Below are 12,657 nucleotides of genomic sequence, written 5' to 3' on the forward strand. Positions count from 1 at the left end.
CCGCATTGGCGCCTCTGCTCGCGCTTCGCCGGCCCAGGCCCCGAAGATGGGGGGGCGCCGGGAGGAGGAGAAGGGAGGGGGCGGGGCTGGGCTCGCGGGATCTGAGATGGGAGGGGGACGGGGAGAACGCGACTAGACTGGCGTGGAAACTGCTGGAAAAACCGCAGCACCGCAGAGAGCCTCGGCTTCCGCCGCCGAGCTCCTCGAAAAAAGTCCCTAAGATTCCCCGCCCCTCCTCCCCTCCTTCCAGCTCCTTCCTTCCTTACTGCTGGGACTGGGGGGCACGGATGGTGATAGCTTGGGTTCTATCCCTTGTTCACGTTCATTAAGAGGGGCGAGGTTTTAGGTGTGTGTGTGTGTTTTTTTTTTTAAATAAAGGGGAGATGTTTGTAAATGAAATATAGCCCCGACCCTCCAAAGATGCGCCCCCGCCATGCTCCACTTTCCTCTCCACGTGTGCCCCTCTCTGGGGCTCAAAAATACCCTGAGGGTTTTCTCCCGCGCGACCCCTCTTCTCCCCCCATCCACTACGCAGATCCCGGATGGGCTGGAAAAGGCCAAGGCTATCTCGTGGGTTAGCTGTCTTCCCTCTCCGCCCCCGCGGAGATTTGGGCGGGTGGGGGGGGATATGCTACTAGCTTCAGTGAAATGGCTGCATGTCTTGGGCAAAGACCCCAAATCTTTCCCAAGGGCAGATTACGCCGAGGGTCTCAGGACCCCTAGACCAAGCTCCCATTCCAATCTCCCTCTAGATACCGTTGTTGTCGTCCTCTTCACTAGGGAGTCCTCCCCCCCATCCCACTCTCGGACTCCCTAGTGGAGAAAAGGACCGGGGAGGGGTCCCTACTGCAGGGACAGTAGTATTGGCATGAGACATTTCACCATCTATGTCAGTCAGTCAACGAACGTTTCTTAAGGCCTTACAGAGGGTCAAACCCCCTGAGCGCTGGGGGTCCTAAAAGAGAAGATAGGTCGGACCCTCTCTTCTAGGAGAAGACAACGAACAGATAATGCGCAGATGAGACCTGCGGGATGTATAACCTTGGGCAACTCGTTTTCCTAGCTTGGGCCTCAGTTTCCCCAGGTGTAAAATAGCCAGACCGTCTCTAAGGAAGATTCTTTCCATTTCCAGTAGATTCGCTTCTAGAATCTACGTCTGAGTGTGTGGTTGGCGAGGGAGGGGGGATGGCGAGAGACTGGAGGAAAAAGCCGGCTGAGACTTGAGGTTGCAGGTGCGCGAGCCGTGGCGGCCCCTTTAAGGCGGAGGGATTTGCTTGGGAAGCTCCGATTCGGTCGGTGCGCTGCCAATATATAGGGCGGGTGGGGGCCGCCGGCAGTTTCTCTTGTGCCAAGCTCTTCAAGCTCCTAGGTCTCTGGAGCCGCTGGACTCAGCATTTTCTCTGTAACGGCCTTCCTAGCCGCAGCTACTCAAGGTGAGGCTCCCCCCACCCCACCCCATGTAGTTTTATTTTACTCTCTAATTTTGGGTTGCTTATTTTGTTAACGATCCATAACGTTTTTTAATACTTCCCCACCCCCCCCATCCCGCTAACCGTTCAGGCTCTTCCCAGCAACACTCTACTATCTTTCCCTTCTTTTTCGAGCCGCGGGAGAATTCGAGGAGCGAACGACTGGCGCCCGAGGGCCCGTTGGGCGCGAGCTTTGGTCCCGGTGGGCTCGGGTTAGCACGTGGTGACCGCGCCGGGCCCCGCGGGACGCTGCCATGTTGGGTGCGCGCCTCCACTTCCGGCGGCTACGGGGAGCGAGAGGGGCCTGCAGCGCACATGTAGAGGGGGCCTGGTGGGGTGACTTAGCACGGGGGGGGGGAACCGCAATTAGGGCTAGTTTTTTTGCGTAGGCTGCGCCACTCTGTTGGTCGTAGGTAGGTGTCTTTTCTCCCGTCTTCCTCCCCCAGCCGTCATCACGTTTTTCGATAGCGGATGTGGGAGGGGGAGGCCAAAAAAGGGAGGAGCAGGTTCTGGAACATTCCCTGAGCTCCTTACCCCTCCCCTCGCGTTGGGCCCAGATTGTTCTGGAAGCTTCTGGAGCCGCACGCCCCGCCCAGGTGCCCGGATGCTAGGATGGCGTCGGAGCCCCCAAGCGGAGGTGGCGGGCACGCCGTGCCCCCCCCCCCTCGGCGGGGGTGTTTATCCATGGACAAGTGGAGGACCGTCCCCAGGCGGGAGCTCCGCCCTCCCAGGGCGCCTTGATTCATTTGGGAGTTCGGAGTCACAAATGCTGTGGCTCTTTGTCCGCATCCTTTGTCATCCCTTGTCTTAGACCCGGCCCCGATTCTGATGTTGTCTATACTCCCCCGCCCCCTCCCCGACTCTGCAGGGACGGGGGAGGGGGGCGCGCTCCTGACCTTGTATTTGGTTACTTTGTATAGAATGGCATCGGAGAAGGGAGTCTGGCAGGCCCCACCCCGTGACGGCTTTCTTAGGAGGCTGCACTAGTCTAGCGAGTCTAAGCTAAGCTGCGTGAGCAGGGCCCCAGGTTTCAATGCTTGGTTGCTTCTGCTTTGCTCATCTCTTTAGTTGATGCTCAAAGTCTTTCCATTTTGTTAGTGTGAATTGAGGTTGTGTACTTGTTGAGAAAGGCTTATTGAACAAGCCTTTTGAGTGGTGGGTTTTTTTGTTTTGTTTTTTTAGTCTGTTTCTAGTTCTGAGAAATATCAGCCTGGGGTTTTCCAACATAACAAAACTAGATTTTCTAGGATGTATAAAACAGTAATAAGGTTTTTTAGGTTCTTCCCCCCATGCCAATTATTGGATATAGTATCCTCTAGGAAATATAAAAGCTTTTTCTCTAATAATGGGAAATGCATAGAACATGTCTCTTATCTCAGGTTTTTTGGACAAGACAGTGTAAGTCCAGTGTTTTCTGATTTGTTAAATTACTAGCTAACCAGACCTGACATGGGGTTAGGACCTACTGTGGTTTCTCAGATTTTGGTGAGGTGAAGATCACTTCCAGGTTGCTAATTGTTTCCCTTTACATTTGAAGATGCCTGAGGAAGTACAGCATGGAGAGGAGGAGGTGGAGACCTTTGCCTTCCAGGCAGAGATTGCCCAGCTTATGTCCTTGATCATCAACACCTTTTATTCCAATAAGGAAATCTTCCTTCGTGAGATCATATCCAATGCCTCTGATGTAAGTATTAGTAAAGATATTGTTGAAGGCAAGGGTGGTCTGTTATGTTTTCTGGATGTTTATTGCATAACTTTATGGAGAGGGATATATGAGATATATATTCTGTATCATAGGTAATGGGGGAAGGTTGTTCATAGGCTGGTATAGACAGTTCCTGCTAACCCTATTGACCTAGCCTGAAAAATACAATTTAAAAGATGGGCCACCAATGGTATTTAGGAAGAAGTGAGAAGTCAAGGTCTCTAAGACATAGAGAAGGCAGCCCGGGGGGGATTGTCTTGTCTTGATGGCATACCTGACAAGATTCTCTCCCCTAGGCTTTGGACAAGATCCGCTATGAAAGTCTGACAGATCCTTCCAAACTGGACAGTGGAAAAGAGCTGAAGATTGACATCATCCCCAATCCTCAGGAGAGGACCCTGACTTTGGTGGATACTGGCATTGGCATGACAAAAGCTGATTTGATTAATAACTTGGGGACCATTGCCAAGTCTGGTACCAAGGCTTTTATGGAGGCTTTGCAGGTATGATATTTTCTGCCTTTGTATTTGTTAGCAAACGTCCTTAATGTGAACCTTTTTTTTTTATTAACAATTTTTGTCTTATTTTTTTCATGTAGGCTGGAGCAGATATCTCTATGATTGGTCAGTTTGGTGTGGGTTTCTATTCTGCTTACCTAGTAGCAGAGAAGGTGGTTGTTATCACTAAGCACAATGACGACGAACAATATGCTTGGGAGTCTTCTGCTGGTGGCTCTTTTACAGTCCGTGCTGACCATGGTACGTACCTTGGATTTGTCTCAAATTGGGTTAGATATCATTTCCTTTAGATTGAATTGTGTAGGTTAAGACATTTCAAGTGCTTGATTTATGTTAGTCTTTTTTATTTTCCAACAAATAACATTGTCCTATTTTATCATCTCAGGTGAGCCTATTGGCAGGGGTACCAAGGTGATCTTACATCTGAAAGAAGACCAAACAGAGTATCTGGAAGAGAGGCGTGTCAAGGAGGTTGTTAAGAAGCATTCACAGTTCATTGGCTATCCCATCACACTTTATGTGAGTACAAAATGGCTTTTACATAATCTCTTCCTCAAATAATGTCATTTAATTTTAAGGAATAGATGCTTCTCCAATTAACCATTCAAATTACAACTGAACTTTGTTTTTGGCTGCCCTTAGTTGGAAAAGGAACGAGAGAAGGAAATCAGTGATGATGATGAGACAGAGGATGACAAAGAGAAAGAAGAAGATGAGCCAGCTAAAGATGAAGAGAAACCCAAAATTGAAGATGTAGGGTCTGATGAAGAAGATGAAGGCAAGGATAAGAAGAAGAAGACAAAGAAGATCAAGGAGAAATACATTGATCAGGAAGAGCTGAACAAGACCAAACCCATCTGGACACGGAACCCTGATGATATCAGCCAAGAGGAGTATGGCGAGTTTTATAAGAGTCTCACCAATGATTGGGAAGATCACTTGGCAGTAAAGGTAAGAAAAACTTTTCTTTGGCACTCTTGGTGCCAAATCTTGGGTATTAAAATCATGTGATCCTGCTGGACTTTTCTCTATGTTGAAGTCTTTGAAACTCCAGGCAGCAGTTTTCTGAACCACTGAGAGAAAAAATATTGTTCTTTGCCTCCTTAGCACTTTTCTGTGGAAGGTCAGCTGGAATTCAGAGCTCTGCTCTTCATCCCCCGCCGTGCTCCCTTTGACCTCTTTGAAAACAAAAAGAAGAAGAATAACATTAAACTCTATGTGCGTCGCGTCTTTATCATGGACAGTTGTGATGAGCTTATTCCCGAGTATCTTAGTAAGTGTTCCTATTTGATGTTCTTATCAGTGGGCTTATCAGTGTTTGCTTTGGGATGTTTTAAGACTCAAAATTTTAACTTATATTTAAGACAAAGTTCTTTGATTTCTAATAAATGGTAATTGGTTGTCTATTTACCCTTCTAGATTTTATCCGAGGTGTGGTAGACTCCGAGGATCTGCCCCTCAACATTTCAAGAGAGATGCTGCAGCAGAGCAAAATCCTGAAGGTCATCCGTAAGAATATTGTCAAGAAGTGCCTAGAGCTCTTCTCTGAACTGGCAGAAGATAAAGAGAATTACAAAAAGTTCTATGAGGCCTTCTCGAAAAACCTCAAGGTAAGGATCTCTAGTTTGTTCAATGCCATTTTGGGATTTGTGTGTCAGGCAAATTGCCAGGTTATGTCAATTAGTATTTGATTTTGTATTTTGTTCTCTCCTTTTCCACCAAAGCTTGGAATCCATGAGGACTCTACCAATAGGCGCCGTTTATCTGAACTGTTGCGTTATCACACATCTCAGTCAGGAGATGAGATGACTTCTTTGTCTGAATATGTGTCCAGAATGAAGGAATCCCAGAAATGCATCTATTATATCACTGGTGAGCCCAGACTGGGTCTTCTAGCTTTAGGTCTTTGGGGCGGGGGTGGCACAGCAGCAGTTCAGAACATAGAAGATGAATTGGGGATGTGGGGTCATGGGCATGGCATGTCTGGACTCTTGATAATTTTTTATGGCTTACAGGTGAGAGCAAAGAACAGGTGGCCAACTCTGCTTTTGTTGAACGGGTACGGAAACGAGGTTTTGAAGTAGTATACATGACAGAGCCCATTGATGAATACTGTGTGCAGCAGCTAAAGGAATTTGATGGGAAGACCCTTGTTTCTGTTACCAAGGAAGGGTTAGAACTTCCAGAGGATGAAGAAGAGAAGAAAAAAATGGAGGAAAGCAAAGCGAAATTTGAGAATTTGTGCAAGCTAATGAAGGAAATTCTGGATAAGAAGGTTGAGAAAGTAAGTAAACCTGGGAATAACTGGATTTTTAAAAAATTGTTTGCCTTGAATTGATTCATCTTAGATTTGTCTTTAATCATTACAGTCAGTGTTTTGATTTTTTTTTTTAACCATTTTTGTGTTTTAAAAAATATACACACACACTTATACTACTACCTTTTGACTCACTATAGAGGTCTTGTTCCTACCCAAGGGCAGTTGCTACTTAGAATTAACATTGAACCTTGCTCATAGGTGACAATCTCCAATCGGCTGGTGTCTTCACCCTGTTGCATTGTGACTAGCACATATGGCTGGACAGCCAACATGGAACGCATCATGAAGGCACAGGCACTGAGAGACAACTCCACAATGGGTTATATGATGGCCAAGAAGCATTTGGAGATAAACCCAGATCACCCCATTGTGGAGACTCTCAGGCAGAAGGCTGAGGCTGACAAGAATGACAAGGCTGTGAAAGACCTGGTGGTGCTGCTTTTTGAGACAGCTCTGCTGTCTTCAGGTTTCTCCCTTGAAGATCCCCAGACTCACTCAAACCGAATTTACCGCATGATTAAGCTAGGCCTTGGTGAGTATGATATATCCGTGTGCATCTGTAAAGATGGTAGAAAGGCATGCAATGTGGTAGAGGGTATGACCCCAGGGTGGATCATTTAACCTGTGGGGCTATAAAATAGGAAAATCATAAAGGGCTTAGAAACTGAGGCAGGCATGCTCTTTAACAATTTGTTATATACAAAGGCTGGATTGCTAATTTGTGATTGCTCTTTGAATCTCCTTGGTAGAAGATTCAGGGAAACAAAACAAAAGGGTCAATGCATAAAAAAATCTCCTTTTCTCCTCAGGCATTGATGAGGATGAGGTGACAGCAGAAGAGCCCAGTGCTGCTGTTCCTGATGAGATTCCCCCACTGGAAGGCGATGAAGATGCATCCCGCATGGAGGAGGTGGATTAAAGAAACCTCTGCATCAGACCCCACCCTCTGTATAGTTTCCCATGTTTCCCACAGCAGCAGTAGAGGCCCTGTCCTGCCTGGCTCCATCTGCCAATGTCTAGTGGTGTTTTTTTTCCCCTTCTGTTTTCCAGTGTATTAGGGCAGGGCTTACAGGGTCCCTGTTAACCCTCCTCCCATGTGGGGAGTAGGATGTTGTGTATTGTGGGCTGTTTATGTTTATTTTGTTCTGAAATTAAAGTATGCAGAATAAAGAGAATGCCAGTTTTTACACAGAACTCTTTATAGCTTGGTGCACTTGGCTTTAAGGATCGGGAGAAACATCTTGAGTAAGAAAGGGAGATCTCAGTATTACTTGAAACCTGAGTTTTCTCCTGGGAAGATTAACTATATTTACGAAATATTCACCAAAATCTAAATTTGTTGGCAGTGCTCAGAAATTATAACAGGTCATCTCCTTGGAAATGAGGTCGAGACTTGGCAGGCTGCTCCCCACCCTTATTCTTATGCTCCCACCCCTGTACCCAATGCATACACAGGGTCCAACCCCCTTGCAGCATTTTTTTAATTTGAGAAAAAATTACATTTTATAGTACCAAAACTTGGGGCTCAGTCCAGTGGGAGGAAGAACCTATAAACTGTTTTGGGGAGGCTATATTCAACCTTCCCCTCATACTGGAGGGACCAGCAGCAACCTAGAACCCTTGTGCTTTTCTCACCAGGGGAGGAATAATCAGATCAAGCCAGAGCTAGGTAGATAAGGTTGGGCTGGTCTGGCACTGGAGGGGGGGAGGAGAGGAGAGCCGCGAGTTGGAATTGGAGGGTGTACAACAGTAGAAACCGGTCAGCAGGGGGCACTAGCAGTTTAATAAACTGAATACTGAACTGGGAGAGGGCTGGGTTCATAAGAAAACCAGTACCTTGAAATCAGGACTCATGATTCTTAAGGCAAAGGTGGAGGTTGCCCCCAGGCCCCAACATTTGCAGGAGCTGGTGTGACTAGAAAAACACTGCTTGTTCTCCAGCCATAAAAGGAAGAAAGATCAAAAAAATAGGTGGCTACTTCTTCCTAAACACTGCATTTTTCTTAAGTCTCAGACCTTTTGTATTGGAGCCTCATTTGGAGGTACCTTCTTTCCCCGCTGCTTCAGGCGCCCTTTGGCATACACACGAAGGAAGAGGGCAGCAAAGACAACAGCCATGCCTAGACCCCCTACTACAGTGACTGTGTGGTCATAAATGAGACACGAGAGAAAAATGGCAAAGGCCTGGCGGAGGGTCATGATAATAGTGAAAGTGGCAGCACCAAACTGCCCAATGGTGTAGAAAATGAAGAGTTGGCCAAAGGCTGAACAGATGGATAGTAACAGGGCATGGGCAGCAAACTCTGTGTGTCGCCCCATGAACCTCATTGCCTCCAACAGAGCTCCTTGCTGTATCAGTGAGCCTATTGTGAAGAGGCAAGAAAAGAGGTTGACCCCAAACATCATCTGCACTGAGGACATCTTGTAAGCAAAAAGAGCATCTTGCCAATTGGAGGTAAAGCTGTCAAAAATGATGTAGCCAGCAAGCAGGATGAGGCCTGAGAGTGTGGTGGCTGGGGAAGTATAGTGCTCGTGCCCATTGGACAGCAGGAACATGCTTACCCCAACAGAAATTAGGCCAGCAGTCAAGTATTCCCAGTGCTCATAACTGCGATGGGATACTAGTTTGCCCATTAGCATTACAGGGATCACCTTGGAGGCCTTTGCCAGCACCTGTGTGGGGAAGCTGACAAACTTGAGGGCCTCATACTGGCACCAGCTGCTAAGGATGTTGGAGAGGCTTGCAAAAGAATATCGGTACATGGGTGCCCCATGCCTGGGTTGTTTGCAGAGCATACAACATAGGCCAGCTACCATCAATGCCAGCACTCGGTTCATCAGCACCAGGAACTGGGAGTCGGTGAATCGTTCTCCAGGCATTTTATCTGTAGCGCCATAGTTTCGTGTCATGACTCTCTCCTGAAGTACACCCCAAGTCAGGTATGACGCCTGAGAGAAATGGGAGAGAGAAGTTAGGAATCCATTATGAGGGGAGAGGGGAGAGAAATATAGACGGGAGAGGGGAAAACTGGGAAAGGGGAAGGAAAAGAGGTGAGGTCGAGTCCAGGACTTTTCAGTGAAGTCAATAGCACTATTAAAACACAATTGGGTTTTTTTTGTTTTTATAATTATCTCCTGCCTTAGGACCTACTCTCAGTTATCTTTATAAATACTTGTAGGAATTAGAGGTTCATTCCCACTCCATCTACACATTTGTATCAGGGATCATTGACATGTGGAATCAGCTCTGGGTCCATTATATAGGTGGCTGGCCACTGCTACCCTAAAGGACTATGGGAAAAAAGAAAAGCACATGCCCCAACTTGTTCTGAGAATGTTCCAATCACCTCTTGGTTACTGTGTCCTCATGACTTGGCCCTCATTAACATCCAATTCTGTATACCTCATCTAATACATTTGATTTTTAATTCTTTAAAGAGTACAAAAATATTTAAACCTGCCTAATTTACCTTGATAAAGGTGAAACCATAATACTATGACTTAATTTGTCAATGTATTGGGGGAGATCAGTAGAGAAGGGGGTATGTGTGTACACAGACATGGACACACAATTATTCCCAAGTCAAACAAAGATATTAATCAGTATAAGTAAGAGAGTTAACAGAATTTTTGAAATAGACATTTATTATCTAACTTAATGTAACTATGGAAGGCAGAAAAGGAGGTGGAGAAAGGGATTATTTTTACCTAGTTTCTAAAGAAGGTACATTGACTGCTCTAGGGTCACAAAGTAGAGCAATGATTGAATCTAGGTTTTCTGTCTCTACTAGATCCTTCATGGCCAGCATCTTATTTGGGAAAATAGATCTTAAAGGGAAGGAGAAGAATGAAGAGATTGTCAACACAAGCTGACAATATCCATTACCCTCTTTTCTCAAATGATCTCATTTCTAGGTTTTCATGAGATCACTCTCTTGGTTCTTTTCCTGCTTGTCTTACTGGTCCTTCTCAGTCTCCTTTAGTGGATTTAGTGGACAAGTCCACTAATGGTGGGTGTCCTCTAGGCCTCTGTACTGGGTCCTCTTCTCCCTTTATATTATTTCGTTTTGTCATATCATCAGCTCTTTCTGTCCTCTGACACTGCCACCACTTTGATGCAGGCCCTCGCTCATCTCACATCTGGACTATTTCAAAAGCTGGTTTATCTCTGTGCTTCAAGTATAAGCACTCCAATTCACCCTTCATCAGCTGCCAAACGTGATCTTAAAGAGCAGATTTTACTGACCATGTCACCCCCTTACTCAATAAACTTTGGTGGATCCCTATCTCCTCTAAGATCAAATGTACTTTGTTTAGCATTCAAAGCCCTTCATGACCTATCCACTTGTCTTCTATCTCTATCTTATCATACCTCTCTGCTTACTCTGAGATCCAATGATAATGGCCTCCTTGCTATTGTCAAACAAGACACTTTACGTCCCAGCACTGGGTATTTTCACAGGGCTCTCCCTCCTCCTATCATCTGGCTTCTTTCAAGTCCCAGCCAAAATTCTGTCTTCTTTATGGAGAAACCTTTCCTGAACAATTTTCACACCTTGCCTCTATTAATTATCTCCCAATTTATTCTGTATATGGTTTGTACTTTGTTGTTCACATGTTGCCTTTCAAACTATTAGATTGTGAGCTTCTTGAGGGCTGAGACTGTCTTTTGCTTTACAATCTTGGCATTTAGCACAGTGTAGCACATTGTAGGTGCTTAATAAGTGCATGTTGACTGACAAGCCACAGAAGTACTCACTCCTTAGCCCAACTTTAGTCTTAAAGCACAGATTACTAGGGAGAAGGGGCTATATATGCAACTGATGGAGAATCAGCTGACCAGCTTTCCTTATTCTTCCTCCTGCCCTTTCTCTCCCACTTTGCCTTTGTCAGCCTAAATACTGTCAGAAACACTGGTAGTGAGGGTAAACAACAGAGAAAGAGAGAAAGAGTGCCCCTGCCCTTAGAAGAGCTTGCCATTTTACAGGGTAACAGTCATATCAGAGAGGACAGCTAGGTGACAGAGATGAGTGCTAAACTTGGAGGCAGGAAAACCTCAGTTCAAATCTTGTCTCAAACACTAATAAGCTATGTAATCCTGGGCAAACCACATAACCTCAGTTTCTTCAATTATAAGTTGGAGTTAATAATAGTACCTACTTTGCAGGGCTGCAGATGAGGATCAAAGGCGATAAATGATTTATAAAGCACTTGGCTACAATGCCAGGAACATCTTTTTCCTAATCTTCATAATTGTTTTTTCCCTCTTTTTCCTAATCTGACCTTGTTGGTATCTATATCCAATCTGCTGCTGCAAAATATTTGATGGAAAGTGGGGCACAATCTGGGGACTTTGGGATTCATGCTAATGGCAAAACTAACCTATAGTTGATAAATAAGTCATTCAAAGAAAGCCGAAAAGAGAAAGCCAATTAATTGGTAATTCTCCCACCACTAAGCAGCCCCTTCATACTAAATCTTGGACCCCATTCATGCTGTTAATAGTTAAACTGACCTACCTGAAGACCCCCAGCACAGAAAAGAAGCTTGAGGAACTGCCGAGTTCGAGTGGTTTCTGTCAGGTCCTGTCTTGGGGTTGGGGGCTCATCTGAAGGCTTGAGCTCATTGCCAAAAACACAGTCCCGAATAACAGGGAAGCAAAGGCCCCGGCCTGGGGAAGGGTCAGTAGGGTCAGGTTCACTGCTATAAGTCTCCCACCTCCTCCATCATGAATCCACTGTATCCCCAAAACCCTGCTCCAACCCTCTGCCCCAGAACCTCATCTTTTCAAACACACCTGTCTCTAGATAGTTTCTGCGCCTGAAGTACTGGACCAGGAAGTAGCCAGGCACCATGAGGCTAGCATAGCCAGCAGCATTCACTAGGAATCTGACGAACCAGAATTGGGTCCAGTGTTCTGAGGCACCCTCTGGCACCTCCCCTCCCATTCCCAGAATGGGGAAAGTGGACAGCACCAACATTGCCCACCACCTGCAAGGTAAAGGTGAAAACACCTATGTAAGAATCAATGGGATCTCTTCCTCCATCTCCACTGAGCAATCAGGGGGCAGCTCCTATGGGTGAAAAGGCTTTTCCCATCCTTCACTCAGATTAGGGTCCCAAGTGGCCTCTATTAAGCTGGGAGAGAATGAGGAGACCCCCGATGCGCTTTCTTTTCTTGCAGGCAGAACAAAGATGCTTTCTTGGGGGGGAGGAGGCGGCCTTTCCAGCAGGGCTCCCCTCCCTTCTCCCTAGGGATGGGCCCGCCCCTCTGGCTACACAGGCCCCCTCTGTTCCTCGCTCGGGCTTACCGAGCATCCGTTCACACCACAGCTGGGCAGCGACTTCACGACCACCCATCTCCTCCCTCCATCTCGCTCTTCTCTCTCCCTTCTCCTCTCTTCCCTCTTCCTCCCTACCGATCCCCACCATGGATTTCCTTCCAGCTCGCTCAGCTCCTGGCCGGCTAAGCTCCGAGGGCGGTCACGTGGAGGATGAGGGGGTGGGTCACGTGGGGGGGGCTCGGCCGCCCAGGCTCACCTGCGTTCCATGGTCACGGCAGCCGAGGGGGAAGGGGGGGAGGGGAACCCGGGGCACGCGGGGGAGGGGGAAAGGGGGAAGGGGAGGATTCCGAGGTTCCCGGGG

At 46.8% G+C, this 12,657-nt stretch overlaps 2 protein-coding genes across 2 annotated transcripts; one reads left to right on the top strand and one right to left on the bottom strand.

Moving 5' to 3' along the window:
• The first annotated feature begins 1,349 nt into the window (after nucleotides 1-1,349).
• HSP90AB1 (heat shock protein 90 alpha family class B member 1) lies at nucleotides 1,350-7,206 on the top strand. Its single transcript, XM_044674724.1, has 12 exons — nucleotides 1,350-1,433; nucleotides 3,007-3,153; nucleotides 3,471-3,677; nucleotides 3,773-3,932; nucleotides 4,078-4,211; nucleotides 4,335-4,643; nucleotides 4,800-4,965; nucleotides 5,112-5,302; nucleotides 5,417-5,564; nucleotides 5,708-5,976; nucleotides 6,211-6,544; nucleotides 6,822-7,206. The coding sequence occupies exons 2-12, from the start codon at nucleotides 3,007-3,009 to the stop codon at nucleotides 6,929-6,931; spliced, it is 2,175 nt and encodes a 724-aa protein (XP_044530659.1). The 5' UTR covers nucleotides 1,350-1,433; the 3' UTR covers nucleotides 6,932-7,206.
• Nucleotides 7,207-7,476: 270 nt separating this feature from the next.
• On the bottom strand, nucleotides 7,477-12,570 carry SLC35B2 (solute carrier family 35 member B2). The gene is made up of 4 exons (XM_044674725.1): nucleotides 12,553-12,570; nucleotides 11,810-12,003; nucleotides 11,532-11,683; nucleotides 7,477-8,961 (listed from the first exon to the last, which is right to left on the bottom strand). The coding sequence occupies exons 1-4, from the start codon at nucleotides 12,561-12,563 to the stop codon at nucleotides 8,023-8,025; spliced, it is 1,296 nt and encodes a 431-aa protein (XP_044530660.1). The 5' UTR covers nucleotides 12,564-12,570; the 3' UTR covers nucleotides 7,477-8,022.
• Between the last annotated feature and the right edge of the window lie 87 nt (nucleotides 12,571-12,657).

The sequence above is a fragment of the Gracilinanus agilis genome, chromosome 4 (assembly GCF_016433145.1).
Source record: "Gracilinanus agilis isolate LMUSP501 chromosome 4, AgileGrace, whole genome shotgun sequence".
Lineage (NCBI taxonomy): Eukaryota > Metazoa > Chordata > Mammalia > Didelphimorphia > Didelphidae > Gracilinanus > Gracilinanus agilis.

Excerpts from the sequence above, each read along its gene's own strand:
- HSP90AB1 (XM_044674724.1), top strand. The coding sequence starts at position 3,007 with ATGCCTGAGGAAGTACAGCATGGAGAGGAGGAGGTGGAGACCTTTGCC. Across the intron at positions 4,212-4,334 it reads GCTATCCCATCACACTTTAT|TTGGAAAAGGAACGAGAGAA; the intron begins GTGAGTACAAAA and ends GGCTGCCCTTAG. Across the intron at positions 4,966-5,111 it reads GCTTATTCCCGAGTATCTTA|ATTTTATCCGAGGTGTGGTA; the intron begins GTAAGTGTTCCT and ends TTACCCTTCTAG.
- SLC35B2 (XM_044674725.1), bottom strand. Across the intron at positions 11,684-11,809 it reads CAGAAACTATCTAGAGACAG|GCCGGGGCCTTTGCTTCCCT; the intron begins GTGTGTTTGAAA and ends ACCCTTCCCCAG. Across the intron at positions 8,962-11,531 it reads TCTGTGCTGGGGGTCTTCAG|GCGTCATACCTGACTTGGGG; the intron begins GTAGGTCAGTTT and ends CATTTCTCTCAG.